Source organism: Scleropages formosus, chromosome 1 (assembly GCF_900964775.1).
Source record: "Scleropages formosus chromosome 1, fSclFor1.1, whole genome shotgun sequence".
Taxonomy (NCBI): domain Eukaryota; kingdom Metazoa; phylum Chordata; class Actinopteri; order Osteoglossiformes; family Osteoglossidae; genus Scleropages; species Scleropages formosus.
This window is the reverse complement of record NC_041806.1, coordinates 17,847,541-17,866,319: the sequence shown is the minus strand read 5'-3', so window position 1 is coordinate 17,866,319 and position 18,779 is coordinate 17,847,541. Positions and strand designations below refer to the sequence as shown.

General features: G+C 40.5%; 1 protein-coding gene across 1 annotated transcript; it reads left to right on the top strand.

Moving 5' to 3' along the window:
* The first annotated feature begins 1,672 nt into the window (after positions 1 to 1,672).
* On the top strand, positions 1,673 to 18,625 carry LOC114912328 (cholesterol 24-hydroxylase-like). Its single transcript, XM_029258688.1, has 15 exons — positions 1,673 to 2,224; positions 2,446 to 2,523; positions 3,098 to 3,179; positions 6,431 to 6,504; positions 9,024 to 9,110; positions 10,726 to 10,864; positions 13,187 to 13,297; positions 13,388 to 13,544; positions 13,971 to 14,033; positions 14,164 to 14,236; positions 16,053 to 16,137; positions 16,298 to 16,408; positions 16,543 to 16,631; positions 16,760 to 16,826; positions 17,363 to 18,625. The coding sequence occupies exons 1-15, from the start codon at positions 2,073 to 2,075 to the stop codon at positions 17,513 to 17,515; spliced, it is 1,521 nt and encodes a 506-aa protein (XP_029114521.1). The 5' UTR covers positions 1,673 to 2,072; the 3' UTR covers positions 17,516 to 18,625.
* The last annotated feature ends 154 nt before the right edge of the window (positions 18,626 to 18,779 follow it).

Here is an 18,779-nt window from a genome sequence, read left to right as displayed (position 1 = left end):
GCTTTCAACAGTCATCAAAAGCTAAGAGTTTCTTTTGTTTTTTCTGTCCTGGGCAGTATGTTATCTTCATTACCAGCAGCCAATTGCAGTTCAGCTTTGCTTGTGAACACACACATTGAGACTGCTGTCTGACTTTTGGATGTGTTTTAATGTTTTTTTGTGAGTTAAACTGCACAATGACATTTTATGGACCCTAACAATCGTGTTATAACAGGGTTTCACTGTATATTGTGGTGATAATGGCAGACTGCTTTTCGCCTACCTGGTTTTTCTTTATTCTTCAGGCTGATTTTCGTGACTGGCTCTTCATTGCTGTGATGAAAACGTGTCCACTATACCCAGTTTACCGCTGCCACAATGTTGCGTGGCTTTCTTGATAAGAGGAGGCTTAATATAAATACATTTATTTCTGTTACCATTGCAAACAACCTAACATGGTATTCATAATACTGTCACGCATGCTCTCACATGCAAATTGCACAATACTCAAAGTTGGATGGGAATTTTATCCACATAACAAATATACACACAAACACTAAGAAAACCATCCTATTACAGCGGGTAATATGCAAAGTAATATAAAAAAAAATTAGAATACAGTGCACTTGTGGATGTTAAATTAACAGAAATTTGCAACAATTAAATGTTGCATTTACTTCTTTTCACGCCGAAAGAAAAAAGTAGTTTTTTTCAAGGTGCCTGTCACGTGATGTCACAATGTAAGCATGCATGTTATATAAGTTGCGCACGTCATGTTCATGTAATGCACTAATTATATTTCTCTGTGAGATGTACAGTGCTCTGCAGAAAAGTGTCTGCTAAATGAATAAGTGTAAATCTGTAGTAGTAATGAAGACATAGTTGTTGCGCCAGCCATCCAGTATAGGATTATGCATTACTTATTCAGAATAGGAAGTGAACTGGAACCTGTAGGAACTTTTACTGCCAGAGTACAGTGAAGCCACACTGTGTAGGTTCTCAAGTTTTATGTTGTCAGGTGCAGTGAATAATTTACTGCTTTACTGTCAATCTGCTTCTTCTGTAATTGGTTTCATAAAGTTAAATGAAATGACAGTGGAGTTAAGAGTGTTTGGCACTATTGGGTTAATGAAGTGTGACCATGTCAATCTATGATAAAGGCCTGGTACAATGCCCTACGGTTGTGGAGTGTGCAAGGCTGGCTTGAGGAAACAGTTGGATGACCACCAAAAATGACTCAGCACAAAATTAATTTGTGACAAAACAGCTGGACAAATGAGTATTGTGCAATCTGCATGTGAGTGCATGCGCAGCAGTATTATCAGACAGCTGGTAGTGTAGTGGTTAAAGCTACTGTCTTTGGATCCAAAGTCATGGGTCCAATCCCTACTTCTGGCTGTGGTACCCTTGTGCAAGGTACTTGCTCCAGTAAAATTACCCAGTTACAGAAATGGGTAAACAGTTGTAAGTTGCTTTGGAGAAAAGCATAAGCTAAATTAACATTCGAATAATGTAAATCATCATGTTGTTAGTTGTTTTCAGCGGTAACAGAAATGAACGTAGTTACAGTAAACATCTTCTTATCAACAAAGCCACGCAATATTGTTGAAACACAGAGACGTCTCTGCAAATTACAATACACACGTGCTTTTATTTATTGAATGTAACAAGGAATGGAAAATTAACAAAGAGTGGATGTAGCACTCGGCTATAGTGACTGTGATTGTGAACCTTTGCTTTGTTTTTAGCGGAAGAGACTCTTCAATTGTGTTCTGCTAAACAAGCTGCAAACCTTCCGCTCGTTTGAGAATAGTATGGGGGCAGCTTTTGCTTCGCAAAAGTTATTCATCTCGTGTTGTACATACTTTACATCTTTTGTATTAGAAGTTTTACAATTTCTTGTGTACAATAATAATAACGTATGAAGCCGTGCAGCGCATTTCTCTCAGCTCCGTCCACCATGTCACTTTTACCACAGTAAGCAGCAAGGCAGGACAACCCGGAAGAGCATTAACTCCGAGTCGGACTGTGGCGCAGCGATGCTAAGTTGATAACTCATTTTCAGGGAGAGAGAAATATCGCAGAGAGTAAACATGTTAATGCTGTTGCATACGTTTGGCGAATGTGGAGGGAGGTTTATGATTTATACCTTCGTGCTGCTTTTTGTGATCTTTGCGTGTTACTGCATGTACGTGAAATACATTCATATGAAATATGATCATATACCGGGGCCACCTAGAGACAGGTAAGAGCTTCTTGTATTATTTTCCCTGTATGTTGTGTCAATGTCATTGGGCATAGTTGTGTAAGCTGAGCAAAAAGTACAAATAATTTAGAGTAAGGACAATAAAATTGGATTCCCTTCTTGTAGTATTTACACATGATTTACTTGGAAGAGAAGGTACTGTACGTCATGTTGATGGAATTACATGATATTTTGTTTCTTGCACTCTGTGTGACTCTTAGCTTTCTGTTTGGACATTCTCCCGCCATATTGAGGGCAATGAAAGAGGATGAAGTCATTCATGATAAATTCCTGGAATGGTGAGAAACGATCCAAGCGCATGGAACGGGATTTAACAGTGCATGTCAGAGTTTGGTGCAGCGGGTAGGGCTACTGCGTGACGGTGCCCGGGCTGTTCGCACGTGAATTCAAACGTGAGCCGAGTTTGCATGTTCTGCCTGTGTCTGCTTAGGTTTCTCTTGGGTGCTCTGGTTTCCTTCCACAGTCCAAAGACACACATTTCCAGTGAGGTGGGCAATGTAAATTGCCCGCTGTGCATGTGCGTGCGTGCATGCGTATGTGTGTGTGTATATACACGTGTGATTACGCAGAGCAGCCTTGTACCCTGTGGTTCCGGACCGCCGCAGCCCTGAGGACAAACGGTTAATGAAAATCAGCGAGTGACACATCACTTAATCATAACACATAATGGGGTAAAAGGCTGAGGAAAACAACCTACCCCAAATTTATTTCTTGTGTTCAATGAAATTATACTAATGTATTTTTCACATGTTCATTATTCTATGCAAGGGTGCATACAACGTTTAGATCATTTCACTTTTTGATTTTCAATGTCAAGTTCCATCTTTTTTTTGAACACATTTCCTGTGGCAGGCATGAGAAGTATGGACCAGTGTGCCGCTTCAACATGCTGCACTTCGTAGTTATAACTGTGACAAGTCCAGAAGCTGTGAAGGTAAGGTTAAAATTCATGTTCTAATACTTTCTGCACACAGTGCAGTTTGTAGTATGTTGGCATAAATAATGAAATGATCAAAATTCAGGAACTCCTGACAGTATTAACAGAATGATGATGTGCCATCACTTATGTATGTGTTATGAAGTGTTTAAGCTATGCAACTGTGGTTTGACTAACCAAATAAAACCACAAGTCAGTTTAGCAGTTGAAGCCAATCTGTGTAAATCTAATGTATGAACTTTGTTTTTATCAAAACATTAATTCCATTTAATTCATTTAATTTCTGCTTGCTTCCCTTCGTAACAGGTTCCTTTAGAATGTGATAGTCTTTCCTCCGATAACAAGCACTAATGTTAGAAAAAGTTGAATTTACAACTTTATTGTAGCATCTCTCAGTGAAGCTACTAGAGACAGGCTTAGGAGTTATAATTTCAAGAAAATGCTCTTTATTGGCAATGTACATGTCTGTCTTTTTTTTTTTAAATGAATTTTATTTAATAAAGTTATCAATAAAATACACAACCAAAAACAAACATAAAATCTTCCTACAGTTGGTCAACAAAAATGGCTAAATAGCCATTACATAAAATACTTTATCAAGACAGTGACAAAGTCTTTCCCGTAACAATCCCCCTTCCTGACTTCAAAAAATATATAACTGATCCATGTCTTCCCCACACCAGCATACCCACGAAAGGACTGTCCCCCAATAGCAGCTCAACCCAAGTCATCATGTCACATACATGCATCCTTCAAAACACATAAAATACTTCTAAATTGCAGTGTAAAACTTTATCATACCCCTAAAACCAGACAAATAATTACAAAGCAGACATACACATGATTAGTCATCAATATAAAAGGTTAAAAGTGCACAGAATAACCCAATAAAACAAGGCCATGAAAATCTATAAATAAAATGCTATAAAAATAAAACCCACACAAATTAAAATAGGTTAGTTAAAAGTGTACAATCCTAATAACACAAGACTGCTAAAATCTGTGAATAAAATACTGTACAAGTAAAAGCCACACATTAAACAAATAAAAAAGAAAATAAATATAAAAGGGGTAAGATACAAGAAAGTACAATATGTTTAAAAGAATGCAGTTCCATAAAGCAGACGTCCATCCTCAGAGCTTCAGGCACATTTATCCATGAGGGCTTTCCATCTGTCCTTTGCCTCGTGGTTGCCCCAGGCAATCACATTCTCCTTTATTCTGAACTTTAGTTTGGCTCGGATTTTCAAAAAGACACCGTAGGTTCCCGTTTTCAACCCCTTTCGGACAAGGTTAATGCGGGCATTCCACAATTCTTTTTTTGTCAAGCTCACAATCAATAAAATCCTACCAGAGGTTGCTTTGTTTATCTTGGGGGACAGTCCCTTCATGATATTATCAAAAGTCAATGCCATCTCACCATCTAACTCTACGCAGAAGGGCTCAACCAGTGACCAGACCACCCGAGCATAACCCCAGTCCCAAAAAACATGTTTAATTGTTTCTGCACCCAAACACTGGGGACATCTAGTTAACCTGTACCTATAAAGTTTCTCCATTATGGGTTGTCTTTCATGGAGGCACTGCCAGTTTAAATCCCCCATGTCTGTCTTACAACAGTCTTGACAAAGATGTCTTAAACACTACAAAGCAGTCCCTGAACACTTGAGCGTTCTCCCAGGTCATGCTAAGCCCCTGTACTCTACACAATGGTTAGGCAGTCACCCCTCGAACCCCCCAGAATTCCCCTGTGGCAAACTAAGCATAAGCAACATAACAGCCAATCAGAATAGAACACAGGACTTTGTACAGGAGTAGACACTAACACCAACTATTTACATTAACCAACATCAGCCCCCCCATCAGGAGCCATCCTTCCCAGCAACTTTTGATCCCGTCAGCACAAAGTCCTTAAGGTGCTGAGGCAACCTGCACTCCCTCTGGGTCTGTATAGAAGCAGAGAGTCCGCTGGACCTGGCAGACTCACGATAGGGGCCTAGTAAGGGCTCCTTGGGGCGAGCCTGTCCCGGTGGAGAACCACCGGCTGATGCTCAGGTCCCACCCGCACCTTGTAGATGATGTTTGACAGACAGTCCATGATGACGCACGGACCCACCCGGCTGTCAAAGAGCTTAGGGCAGAGCCCGAGTTTCTGCCGGGGGCTGTTAGACCCACACTCGATCTCCTGTGGCAAGGGCCTGTCCGCAACACTGTGTGACATATGCATGCTTCTGTTCCACTTCTGACATCAGTGTAGCGTCCCCCGATGGCGGTACTAGAGATCAGTTCAGGAGTCCAGATTCCCCCATAGCAAACTAAGTATAAGCAACATAACAGCCAATCAGAACGGAACACAGGACTATGTACAGAAGTAGACACTAACACCAACTATTTACATTAGTCTACATCAGCCCCCTCAGTGTCGTTACAATATGTAATTTGTAAGGGTGGTGCACCGGGTAACCAGGACTGTTAGGGTAAGGGTTTGAATTCAGCTCGGTCTATGTCGAGTTTCAGTGTTCTTCCTGGATTGACATGGGTTCCCTAACGCTGTCGTGATTTTCTCCCACAGTCCAAAGCCATTCAAGTGGTGAATTAGATGCTGTAATTTGCACATTGTGCATCAATAGGCATGTGTCTGTCTGTATGTCTGTGCGTGTTGCTATCCTGTGTTGGACTGGTGTTCTGTGTAGGATGTACCCATCTTTACCATGCACCCAGTAATGCCAGAATAGGCTCTTGATCACTGCGACCCTGACAAGGACAAGAGGTTACTGAGTGAGTAAGTGTAATTTGTTTTGTGAAGTTCACATAATAAGCTATCAAGTCAGACTTCCAGGAACAGAAAGGTCAATTAGACATACAAGCCTTGGTGACGCTGACCACCACACAGGACAGCCACCCACTTGTGGCATTCCTTCTCCCATTTGACATTTGAAAAGGCAATGAAAGCCTTACCTATCATTTCAAAGGTTGAAGTGATAACATACATGGGTTGACTTTGACTCTGTGAAAGTAGGCACAGGCCAAACCTGCTGCGCCACCGTGCCCCCCCCCGACCCGGTTAAATTAATGGTAATTAAAAGTCAGTTCACCTTATGAGCAGATCTTCGTGAATGAATTATGCTTGTTCTGCGAGGGAAGCCTGTACACATAATACAGAGCAACAGCCATTCAAAACAAGTGCACTGGAAAACTTTGTTGGGGAAAAATGTAGTTATACACATCATATTTCAATTTCCCTCCAGGAGTTTTTGATGTCGTCGAAGTACCCTAAGGACCCTTATATATATGAACGACTCTTCAGCTTCTTTGGCACAAGGTTAGTTCCAAACTTCAAAGTGTAATTTGAAACAAACTTTCTAGTGACTATGAATTCCAAATGTCTGGACTTTGTCTTGGTGTTCATGAAACCACTCTTGAATTTCTGCCTATGGCATCATTATCATCCTGGAACATAGGAACATCATGAGGAAACAGTGTTTGCATCAAGGGGTGCACCTGGTGCTGTAGACTTGCCTCATATTCTTTGGCTGTTATGCAACAATGCATAGTAGTAATCCGACTCCCGCAGATCCCCTGCCATGTTGAGCAGTTGGCAACAGATATCATGGGTTGAAGGCAACCTTTGGCTTTCTCCAAATATAAGCCCATCCCTATGTAGGAAAAAGGGTGAAAAAGGACTCATCTGACCGTATTAATTTTTTCTGTTGCTCACAGGTCCAGGTTTTGTGCTCCTTACATTACATCCTTAGATTATGTGTATTTGTGATTGGACCTTGTTTACAGGTGATGGATTGATCCATCTAGAAGTGATGAATGGATTCCCTGCCCTAAATTCCAGCTTTGGGAAGCTCATGACATACAGTTTTTGTCAACACTGGGTCACAGAGGTGCTGATTGAATTCTGTGATAATTTTTGAGGTTGTACTTTTGTGGCATTTAGTAACTGTCCTGTGAAGTGTCCACATATCCCACCTTGAATTTACAGCCATTGTTCCTCTTTTCAATGGAGTTTGTCAATGTTTGGAATATGCTTTCATTAGTTTTGAGACTGTTTCCCTTGACATATAAATTAAGTTTACAATTCTTGTGACCGATGCACTTGACCCTGCTGTAAATTGACATTTTCATAAGTCAAAAATCCCCTTATAATATGTGAATCATGAGAATATATAAAGAGTTAATCTGCATTTTAACCTATGTTGTGTTATAAGGCTGTGTTGTATTTTTTCAACAAATTTCACATATTATTCCAATGAAAATAATCCCATATAAAATAATAATATAAATACAGAACAGTATAACAATGTTTTCTCGCTGCACTGTTATTTTTGTTTGTATTTCTACATTCAATTAAATTCACTTTATTTTTATAGAGCGCTCTTCTCATGCAATGACAGAGTGCTTTAACACAGGCATAAGGCAAGAAAAACAAATACATCAGATAAGAAACAAAGAAGACAGTTGACTAATGACTACCATAATATTGTAATTTTATAGAGCTGTAAGCATGCCTACTGGCCACGGAGGAAAGGAACAAAAATTCCCAACTGAAAATCAAGGGAGAAAAAACCTCTGGGGGGGTCCAAAGGCCAGTGGTTGCCCACCCCTCCTGGGCATTCTAGATCAAGTAACAATTCTAAGCCAGTTAACAAGTAATGATGATATTGTTGCTATTTGGTATCTTGAATCCCCAGCTCAGCATGGTACATCTCGTGATCTATTGTCTTCCACTTTTTTTTTTCTGCACCATCAGAACAGTCTGTTTTTCTCTTGCTAGCCATTTAAAATAGACAAATAACTTGAATGTGACCGCAGATGAAAACTTTTGTAAACAAAATGCATTCACTGCTAGACACCCGGATACTGACAGAGACCCAAACAACAAATATAGGTGCCTTGCAGCAGCCCTGCCATCTGATGTTATTGTACAGCAGATCGATTGGGAGGGGTCATCGTTACACATTGCAAGTCAACATTACAATAAGGTTGACGGGATGGATGTCGTAAGTCCAGGTGGCAGTGGTAATTCAAATGTAGTAATTCAAGAAGTAACTGTAATGTAACTAAGATAAATAACTGTGTTAAATTACTAATTTATTTTTAACTCGATATCGTGGCCAAGGTATTTATAGTACTCCTGGAGCATATTTGATACCATGGTTTACCTTTCCTGTGTTCTTGGTGCTGCCTAAATTCAGACATTTTACCAGTTTGTCATGATAAAGAGAGTTTGTGAAATTGGGGAAATTAAACTTCTGGAAGCACAGTCTTTAGTTCAGCTTCTTCAGCATACGATATTCATCCACTTGAATGGCACATTATCCACTCACTAAATTGCAATTTAAGATTTAAAGATTTCAAAAGATTTCAAGATTTAAAAAGTTTTCCCCTGCTAATCATCGCCATCAGCATCAGTCAGTGTTGGTAAGACGTTAGAAAATTGTTGACCTCAAAGGAAAACAAGAATACTTTTCAGAGACTGACTTTTATCAGTTTGATTTAATCTTGCGGAATTTTTGTGGAAGACTCATGCTTTTCATCATTATAAATTCTAAAACTTCTGTGTTTCAAAATGTTGCACTGCATCTGCAGTTGAATGTGAAATGCAGAGAGAAGCGCTATATCATCAAATATATTTTTGTAAGAGTGTTTGTGTGTTTTTCATTTGTAGTCAAATATAGTGATTTATTCTAAATTACTTCAAATTTTACTGGCATTCATCACAAAAGAAGTACTTTGATACTTGTATTTTTGCCTTTTTAGCTTTTCAAGGCCACAGTGTTTTTTGACTTTCTTCATGCTTACAATGAATTTGATTCTTTGTTGTCGGTGAAGATTTCTTGGACATGGCTTGGCTACGGACACGAACCAAGATCACTGGTACAAACAGCGCCGAATGATGGACCCAGCATTCAGCAACTTGTAAGTGGTTCTGCAGTCTTCATTTTAAGCCCCTCTCTTTGATTCACTCCAAAAATAACAAATAACACTCTTAACAGATACATCAGTTTTGCAGATTTATTTTTTTAAACTTGACTAGTCAGTGCTACACAGAAATCTCCTTCTGACACGAAGGTAAGCATGGGAATAATACATTGAAAAAAACAAACAATCTCTTTCTGTGGAGAGGTGGGAGTTGACACTTTCAAGCAGACTTTAGAGGTTTGTATACCGTAAACCACATTACGTTTTCTACCAGTGACAATTTGCATAATTTAATATGTAAGAATTAGGGTTTGCACGACTTCAGATTTTTTTAAACAGTTATGTGATGAAAGTTGAATCGACGTCGACTAATCGCCGATGACATCATGACTGAAAACACAGGAGAATGGAATGCTTTGCAATAACTTACAAGTTGTATTCTCAAACTGAATGCATTATATACATAAAACAGACAAGATGGAACATTGTAGCCAGATTAAAAAAAATGCAGTTTTTTTAGCCGACGCTTTTCTCAAAAGCGACTTCCAGTAAACTCTATGTAGTGTTATCAGCCCACAACTTATTCGCCGAGGTGACTTACACTGCTAGGTACACTATTTACAATGGGCCACTCATCCATACATCAGTGGAACACACTCTCTCCCTGTCACAGACACACTATGGGGGAACCTAAACAGCTTGTCTTTGGCCTGTGGAAGATACCCACACAGACACGAGGAAAACATGCAAAGTCCACACAAACTGAGTAGGAATTCAACCCACATCCTCTTGCACCACTCAGGCACTGTAGGACAGTAACATTACTTACTGTGCCACCATGTCGTTAGATTGGAAATATTGCGCGCTTTAGGGCATTTATCATATTTGGTATTGTGAGATTTTGATTTCTAAACGTTGTATGATTAAATGAAATGAGAAAATAAGTCCTTTTTTGTGTGTGTGCCCAGAAACAATAAAAAGCTGTTTTTCTCATTTTTCTGCTAGTTAATTCATAATTTGTTTTTCATTCTTAAAACAAAAAATGAAAGAAGACATTGTAATTCGCATTTTGTTTTTCAATTTCAAATCAAAAAACAGATGAATGCAACGTACACGGACTGATTTGGATCGTTCCTCTGCTACTACTGTTAGCGGATGCGTTTTCAGATGAGTGTGCATTGCACTTGTACTTTTGTTGTACTTCAGGACCGACTTGCGTATTTTGCAAGTGACAGTAGCACAGGCATCTTTAGTGAAATATTTCCACACATTTGATGAGCTGCTGCTGGTTTGTTGCAATGACCCACCAGGCTCCTCACCTGTTGTCTTCTTGGAGGCGTCCATGTTGCTAGTGTCAATCACATGATTAGCGACTGGTCGACATAAAGCTTAAAGCATCATCGCAGAGCACTGAAGTTGACAAATCGACTAGTCAACTAGTCTGTGCAACCCCGAGTAAGAATACTTTGCATGTTATGTCACCCTTTGTCTGTTTTATTTTCCCCAATACATTAATATTGACATAATCCTGGTATCGTGGTGAATTTTTCAGCACTGGTAGCAGAATGTACTTTTCTCTTCAAGGCTTGTCTTGTCATGTTGTTGTGGACAGGTACCTGCGTGGGATGATGGACACCTTCAATGAAGTTGCTGAGGATTTGATGGAAAAACTGGAGGAGCTGGCAGAGAGCCACACTTCTGCACACATGCATAACCTGGTCAACTGTGTCACCCTAAGTGTCATTGCAAAGGTCAGCTGTCCAGAAGTATTGTGTCTTGAGTTCTGCCATTTTGTGGTTTTTAACTTTCTGCTATGTGTTGTAAGAGCGTGCTGTCCATTCATTGCTTATTTTATTCCTTCCATCTCTACACATTTTCTTCCTCTATATAGTTCTTTCATCCACATATTCCACCCCTTATATAAGTCAAAAGTTATGTATCTCAGAGTCCCCCTCCACCCCCACCATTTAACATCATTTTGTGCTATCATTACATCCTCCTTTATACGTGCAGCATCCTTCACTATTGTACTCACAGTCGATGTGGCTAAACCTTGTTCCCCTGCTATAGATGATCATCTTTGTCCACCTTCATACTTCCTTATTATTTTCAATTTCATCTCCAAATCATCACTGTCACTACCATCGGGATATGGAATGTCAGGACTATGTTCTAGACTGGCAAGATCTTACAGGTAGCCGCTGAGATGAGGAATTTCAACCTCACCATTCTAGCAATCAGTGAGTAAAGATGGATGGGTTCTGGCCAGAAGAGGCTTGCCACAGGAAAGCTGTTGCTATTCTCAGGTCATGAAGAAGACATGACACACACCCAAGGAGTGACCCTGATGTTATCCAGAACAAGTCAGGGAGTGCTCATGGGAGGGATGGGAAGTGCACGGACCATGGATCCTCATAACCTCCTTCCGCACTAAGAAGCAAAGGACCAACGTGGATGTCATCCAGTGTTATGCTCTGACAAATGATAGTAATGAGGAGGACAAGGAAGAGTTCTACAGCAGACTGTCAGCCATCATCCAGAGTTGCCCAGAACTCAATATCATCATTGTCATGGGAGACTTCAACACCAAGATCAGCAGTGACAACATAGGCTATGAGGAGATTATGGGACAGCAAGGTTTGGAAGAGATGAACGACAGTGGGGAGAGGTTCACAAACCTATGCACTGCAAACAATCTGGTCATTGGAGGGAGTTTCTTTCAGCACAGAAGAATACACAAAGCCACTTGGGTGTCACCAGACCTGTCAGCGGAGAATCAGATTGACCACATGTGCACTGGGAAGAAGTTCAAACGATTTCTTCAGGATGTGTGCGTGAAACGAGGAGCAGACATTGCGCCGGAATATCATCTCTTGGAGGGGGGGTGTTATCTGGAGTGAGATTCCGCGACTGGGAAAAAGTGACTTTTGTAGCTGAGTGAGAAAGAGAGAGAGAGTGAGTCAGTGAGCGAGTGCGCACATACAAAACATTAAAGAAACTTTTATGTTCGCTTTTCCATTGTTCATTGGCGTTTCACCTTCCGCTTTCTTATTTACTCTTTAGTTTCAGTCATGATTGTTTCCCTTTTCTTGGCTTCATCACAATCACTTTCATCAAATTTACGCTTTGGTGCCATGGTTAGGCTTAAAACAAAAAAATGTAAGCCAATTACAGTAACACAAGACACTTGACGGGAAATGAAGGAAGTCTGTCCTACCTCGTGCTCACATGCCCCACCCATGAGCCGACAAACCACTGTAGACGCGCATTGTTTTGATGCGCTTTGCAAAGTAGCACCCGTTTGTTATTACAAATCATTGTATGTACAGTAACTTGAATTTTTAATCTAATAGGCTTAATTATGAAGTTTTCAGTTGATTATCTGTTAAGGGTGACAAAAAAATCAACTTCCAGTCAGTAAGGGGTTGGCTCGTAAGTACAGGTTGTACGTAAGTTGGACGTTTGTTACTCGGGGACTGCCTGTCTTTCTACGATTAACAGGATCACGTGTTCCCCTGAGAGTACTAGCATGCTTTGGACACTGGTGATGATAGTGGTCCTGTAATGTCCAACCTTTGACACTGGTGATGATAGTGGTCCGTTAATGTCCAACCTTTGTTTTTTTAATATATAACAACCATAAAATGTGTTTAATATCAATGCTAGCCGAAAGTGACTAAGGACTTCTTTAGCATAATGGCTGTCCGACTAAAAGATCTTATGTTGCCTTCACTGGATCTGAGATCACAACTCACATCACCACTTTCTTTCATCCCTTTCTATTCCCAACAGCTGGCTTCACCTGCTTTTAATACTGGCTTCTACTCTGTGTGTTTCTTTGTCTCAGTTTTCAGAGCTTCCACAACACTTTTTTAAGCAGAATTTGTTGACCTACTTAGACTTACAAGTTTTCCTATTCATACTGAGGACTGTTCAGTTGGTGCAGTTTACAGTAGGTTAACTGCCTTCCTCAAGACATGACTGGAACTCTGTTGGGACTCAAATCAATAATGAAAAAATTACAGGCTTATTTCTTTTATTGCTGTTTTTCACATAGCTCACTGTTTTTGCAGGTTGCCTTTGGGATCGATTTGAATTTGTTGGAAACTGAGTCACCCTTTCCCAAAGCCATAGAGAAAGTCTTGAATGGAATTGTTTACTATATTAGAGATCCAATGATGCTGGTAAGAGGGCTAATTTGTTCTCAGGGTAATTAAAAAAAGAAATTATAATAAAGAATACTTTCCTCAACATGTATTGTTTATGAATTTCAGTTTAAGCCTTGGAAGTGGAAGTTTATTAAGGAGGTAAAGGATGCCATAAAGCTTCTGCGTAAAACTGGGGAGAAGTGCATCACAGAGAGAAAAAGAGCTATGCGGAATGGAGAAAGTGTGCCAAAAGATATCCTCACACAGATCCTTAAAAGTGCAGGTAAATTTGAATGTGTTTTTCATTCTACAGGACTATATGATTTAATAAAAACATTCAAGCATTCAAGTCTGTGGTTTGTTTCTTGGAAAGTACATAAATGTAATGTTGAATGCTTATTGTGTACCCATAAAACAAAATTAAAGAAATTGTGTTCATATAATGGGGGGGGGGAGCGCAGTGGGTTGGACCGCAGTCCTGCTCTCCAGTGGGTCTGGGGTTCGAGTCCCGCTTGGGGTGCCTTGCGACAGACTGGCATCCTGTCCTGGGTGTGTCCCCTCTCCCTCCGGCCTTACGCCCTGTGTTGCCGGGTAGGCTCCGGTTCCCCATGACCCCGGTTGGGACAAGTGGTTCAGAAAATGTGTGTGTGTGTGTGTTCATATAATTAAAGGCAAAGTCATAAACTAACATTTGTCCTTCTGTTAACAGAGCAAGATCAGCATGATGATCTTGAGCAAATGCTGGACAACTTCCTTACGTTCTTCATAGCAGGTCAGGTTGTCTCTTCACACTGTTTTTGGTCTGGCTCGAAAAATACAGATCTCTGAAAACACAACTTGTAGTTTTAAATCACTGTATGAAGTCAGCATAAAGTTGTAAATACAATTTTATTTTTTTAAAGGGCAAGAAACCACGGCAAATCAATTATCTTTTGCAATAATGGAACTTGGAAGGCACCCTGAGATACTGAAAAAGTAAGGGGAAAAAATATGAATTTTTGCACAATTTTTAAAATTTCCACTAGAGTATCATCCAGAGGAGTTGTGTAAAAATTTCACTAGAGTCTTCCCTCACCCAAAAACTATAACCCGTTCATTCAATTGTAATTAAGGAGCCTCCAAGATGAACACGTAATTACTGCTTGTCCTGAGCAGGGCTACAGTAATCCTGAGCCTATCCCAGAAGCATTGGTTGCAAGGCTGAAGTGGGGTATACCCTGGACATAGGGTAGCCACACATGCACATAGTTGCCCATTAATACATTAAGGGCAATTTAACATCACTAATCCACCTGAACTGTATGTCTTAGGGCTGTGGGAGGAATCCCATGTATACAAAGGAATCAAACCCTTGACCTTTCATGAACTTAGGTGTTCTGAGGCAGCAGCGCTACTCGTTGCGCCACCATGCCACCCCTGAAGGTAATGTGTTCCTGAAAAGTCTTTGCGAGTTGAATTCTCATAGCATAATTACCTATAACACCCAGAAGTGATAAATCCTGATATCAGCTACAGGGGTGGCAGGTAGACATCCCTACCACTGCCCTACCACCTGGATTAAATAGGTGAAGCATTGATGAGGGGTGGCACCCAGCTCATGAACCTGTGGTATGTTGGAAGGCACTGGAAGAGATGCGACAGGCAGCATTTCTCAGCAGGATTTGCATGTGCCTGTATACAAAACTAGCATGCCTTGGTAACCAGTGATTACTGAAAATTTTGCAGTCCAGGAAAGCTTGCACTGGCTGTGAGTCTGCTAATTATTCAGTGTTGTCACTACAAGGACTCCCAGAGGAAGATAGTACAAGGTATTCCAAGAGGTGGGATGGAAGGTGGACCAAATAGAATGGGTACGGTAGAAATGACTGGCATGGAAACAGCTAAAGAGCAAAAGATCCTCATGAAGTTTACATGTGAGTGAATGAGGGTGACAATTCACAAGGGCTTGTGAATCCACCAAAGTAGTCAAAGTGTGATGGGAAGGACCAAATGCAACCCCACACTGCATCAGCAGGTCAGCCAGCAAGGATGAAGAGTTGGGTTGAAACCACAGTGCTACTGAATCAGGAGTTCCAGATGGGCAGGGAGAGGAGCAGCACTACCCATGGCAACAGATGAGCCTCCAAGATGACTGTCAGGAAGAAGCATCCAACAATGACCCAGCAAGAGATGTAAGGCGAGAAGAGAGAAAGGAAGGAGTAATGAAAATCAGGTGGCCGAAGACAAATGAAGAAGAAGCATTAGGGTAGATTAGACCAGGACCAGTCTTAGGCTAAGAAGGAAAGATTAATGCTTTTATGTGCAACAACACACACACACGCACACGCACACACACACACACACTTTCTGAACCGCTTGTCCCATACGGGGTCGCGGGGAACCGGAGCCTACCCGGCAACACAGGGCGTAAGGCCGGAGGGGGAGGGGACACACCCAGGACAGGACGCCAGTCCACCGCAAGGCACCCCAAGCAGGACTCGAACCTCAGACCCACCAGAGAGCAGGACCTGGTCCAACCCACTGCGCCACCACGCACCCCACTGTGCAACAACATTCAATGGAAAAAGTTTGTATGCATTCCTGAGCCCCAAAATTGACACATGTATGCCAAATGTCACCAAGTCTTACTGAAATGCAGAAAGTTACTTCAGAAGACAATATTAGATTTCACAGCTAGGCCGATTCCTTTCAGTAATATTTTATGGCTGTCTACCTACTGCGGAGACTGGCCTGTAGTTCTGGATTGAGTCTAGTATTTCCATAAACAACCTTGAAAAATTCTATCCTTTAGGCTCAGAAAGGAGATTGATGATGTTCTTGGTGCAAAGAAAGATATTGAGTACGAAGACCTGGGGAAGTTAACCTACTTGTCTCAGGTAATAACAAAGGACCTTTCAGAAAACCATGACATCAGAGTGAAGAATATGGTGTCTTATCCATTTTTATTATGAGCTTTTTGTAGAGTAAAAGATTAGCTGGTAATGACTCTTATTATACAGTTTAATCATGAGGATGTCTGTCATTGACAAATAATAGGTTTTGAAAGAGACTCTCAGACTATACCCCCCGGCTCCCGGAACATCTCGATGGGTTGCAGAAGACATGGTGATCAGTGGGATTCATGTTCCTGGAGGAGCCCAAGTTCTCGTTAAGTGTTTTTCAAAGCCTGTTTCGACTCATTTGATACAGTATGCAGCACTTGTATGTACTGTGTAAGCCATGCATTTTTGACTCAAGATTTTTTTTCCCCTTTCACTGGAATTCTTACTGCAAATCTACAGATGAACACTTATGTGACAGGGAGAATGGAGGAATTTTTCCCAGACCCTCTGAAGTTTGATCCAGAAAGATTTCACCCTGATGCTCCCAAGTAAGTCTCTTTTTTAATTATCTGATGTGGTTGCCTGATTGAGAGACCTGTTATAAAGTGTATTGTTGACACCACAAAGCCATATTGCCTTACTTATCCCTAAGCATGTCTGTGTGGTTCTGCATCAGGCCTTATTTCACATACTTTCCGTTTGCCCTGGGACCTCGCTCCTGCATTGGAAAAACATTTTCACAGGTGAGAGCAGGCATGCATTTTCAAAGTTTATTCTGTAGTGCCACAGAGACACGTGCTGGGTATATCAGGGATACTCATTTTATTTATTCCAGGTATTCACTGGATTATACACACACAAGCATTGTTAATGAGGTGTACACATACCTATATAATTGATTCACTGTAAGCATAATGCTGCCACATGAGTTCTCCATTACTTCGTCTGTGATTGCATGAGGTGCCTACATAAATTAGGTCGCATTACTTATTGTGTTACCACGATGGTGCCCACATTAATTCTACTTTAAGTTTATCCTTTTCTGCTAAGAGAGTAATCAAAATGAGTTCACACATTACTTTTTCAATGTTCTCATTTGGTACCCAAGTGAAATCTTCCACATTACTTTTCTGTGTTAGAATAACGGGACCAATGTGAACGACCACATTCTTGACCACCATTTATGTGGTCGTGGTGATATTTACTGAGCAAATCATGTTTTTTTCTCCAGAATTGAAATGCCTCCTCAGTGTTCTTTCCATTTTTGCCTACTACACAGATGGAAGCAAAGGTGGTTCTGAGCAAGCTGGTGCAGAGGTTCGAGATGCAGCTCATCCCCGACCAATCCTTTGACATCATGGACACAGGAACGCTGAGACCTCGGAGTGGTGTTGTGTGTAATATTCGATCACGAAGTCTAGCATCAGGCTAACTTGTATACCCTGCCAGAAGGCACATTCACACTTTCTGTCCTGAACACTAAGTAGATTATAGGAACATTTATGAATTTACACAAATTAATAATCACTCTGAATTTTTAATGAGATATTTGAATAATTCTTTATCTTCAGCTTTTAACATTTTAAATGTAATATGTAATAGTATTTTTAGGTTTCCGCTAAAGAAGAAAAAACAGTAACGCTCATGCTGATGTGCTACTCATTATTTTCTAAAATACCTGTAATTTTTGGACAGACGTGTTTCAGCAAGAAGCCTTTGCCAGCATACCCATATATAGTGAAAACCATGACATATTTACATTTACATTTATTCATTTAGCCGACACTTTTGTTCAATGCGACGTACATCTCAGCAAAGCAAATATTTATCAAGACTTCATTTGCAGAATGATCAGGGTTGCATTTTTCTAAAATTTTAGTTAACTGGGTCATCTGAAAATGTCCATTGTGTTCAGTTGCAAAATGATCAGAGTTCCATCACGTGAGTGTATTAGCCAATAAGAACTAAGTAATGGCTGTGCTAATGAAGTAACAGTGTTTTGATTTGAACTGAACTGAACTGAACTGAATTGAAGGCTTTTGTTGTTACTGTACTGCTGTGTAATATAACGAAATTACAGTTTCAGATGAAATTACAGACATGACAGTAGAATTTGATCAGTGAAACACATTTTTGTGTGTATTCTGCTTGAATAGCTTCATAATATGTCTGGAAATAGTAGTTCTGATAAATATGAACATCCAGTAGTAACTAATAAGCCGAAGAAAAGATAGATATTAGGATTCAAGAGAAAAACAGAAGAAGCAACGGTTATGTGGTCATGTTGGTGATGTTGACTGCTCGTTATCAACTTTAAAAAGGGCTATATTACCAAGAATGAGCAAGATGCTTATCTTGCTTCCCTAAGCTGTCAGAACATTGCTTGACATCGTTCTAGAAAGCAGTCTGAGGAGTGCCACTTGAATGACTTCTCGTATTCATATCAAGTTTAGGTTGTTGTGGTTGTTGAGTTGTTCCTATTTTTGGTGTAACTAACAGGAGGCTTCAAGCAATAAAACACGCCATTGCTGCAACAGGAAAACCTCCAGTTGATGGTCTAGGAAAACACCTAAACCCTGAAGTTTTGCCTAAGTCACTATTGGACCAAGTCAGACAGCACATTTCGTCACTGAGCGGTAGAAAGTGACACAACGCTATTAGTAAAACGAAATGTCTCTACTTACCTGCTGACCTGA

Bases quoted from the DNA above. Each gene is read 5' to 3' on its own strand.
- LOC114912328 (XM_029258688.1), top strand. From the start codon at position 2,073: ATGTTAATGCTGTTGCATACGTTTGGCGAATGTGGAGGGAGGTTTATG. The intron at 14,237-16,052 runs GTAAGGGGAAAA...TCTATCCTTTAG, and splicing joins CACCCTGAGATACTGAAAAA to GCTCAGAAAGGAGATTGATG. The intron at 16,827-17,362 runs GTGAGAGCAGGC...CCTACTACACAG, and splicing joins TTGGAAAAACATTTTCACAG to ATGGAAGCAAAGGTGGTTCT.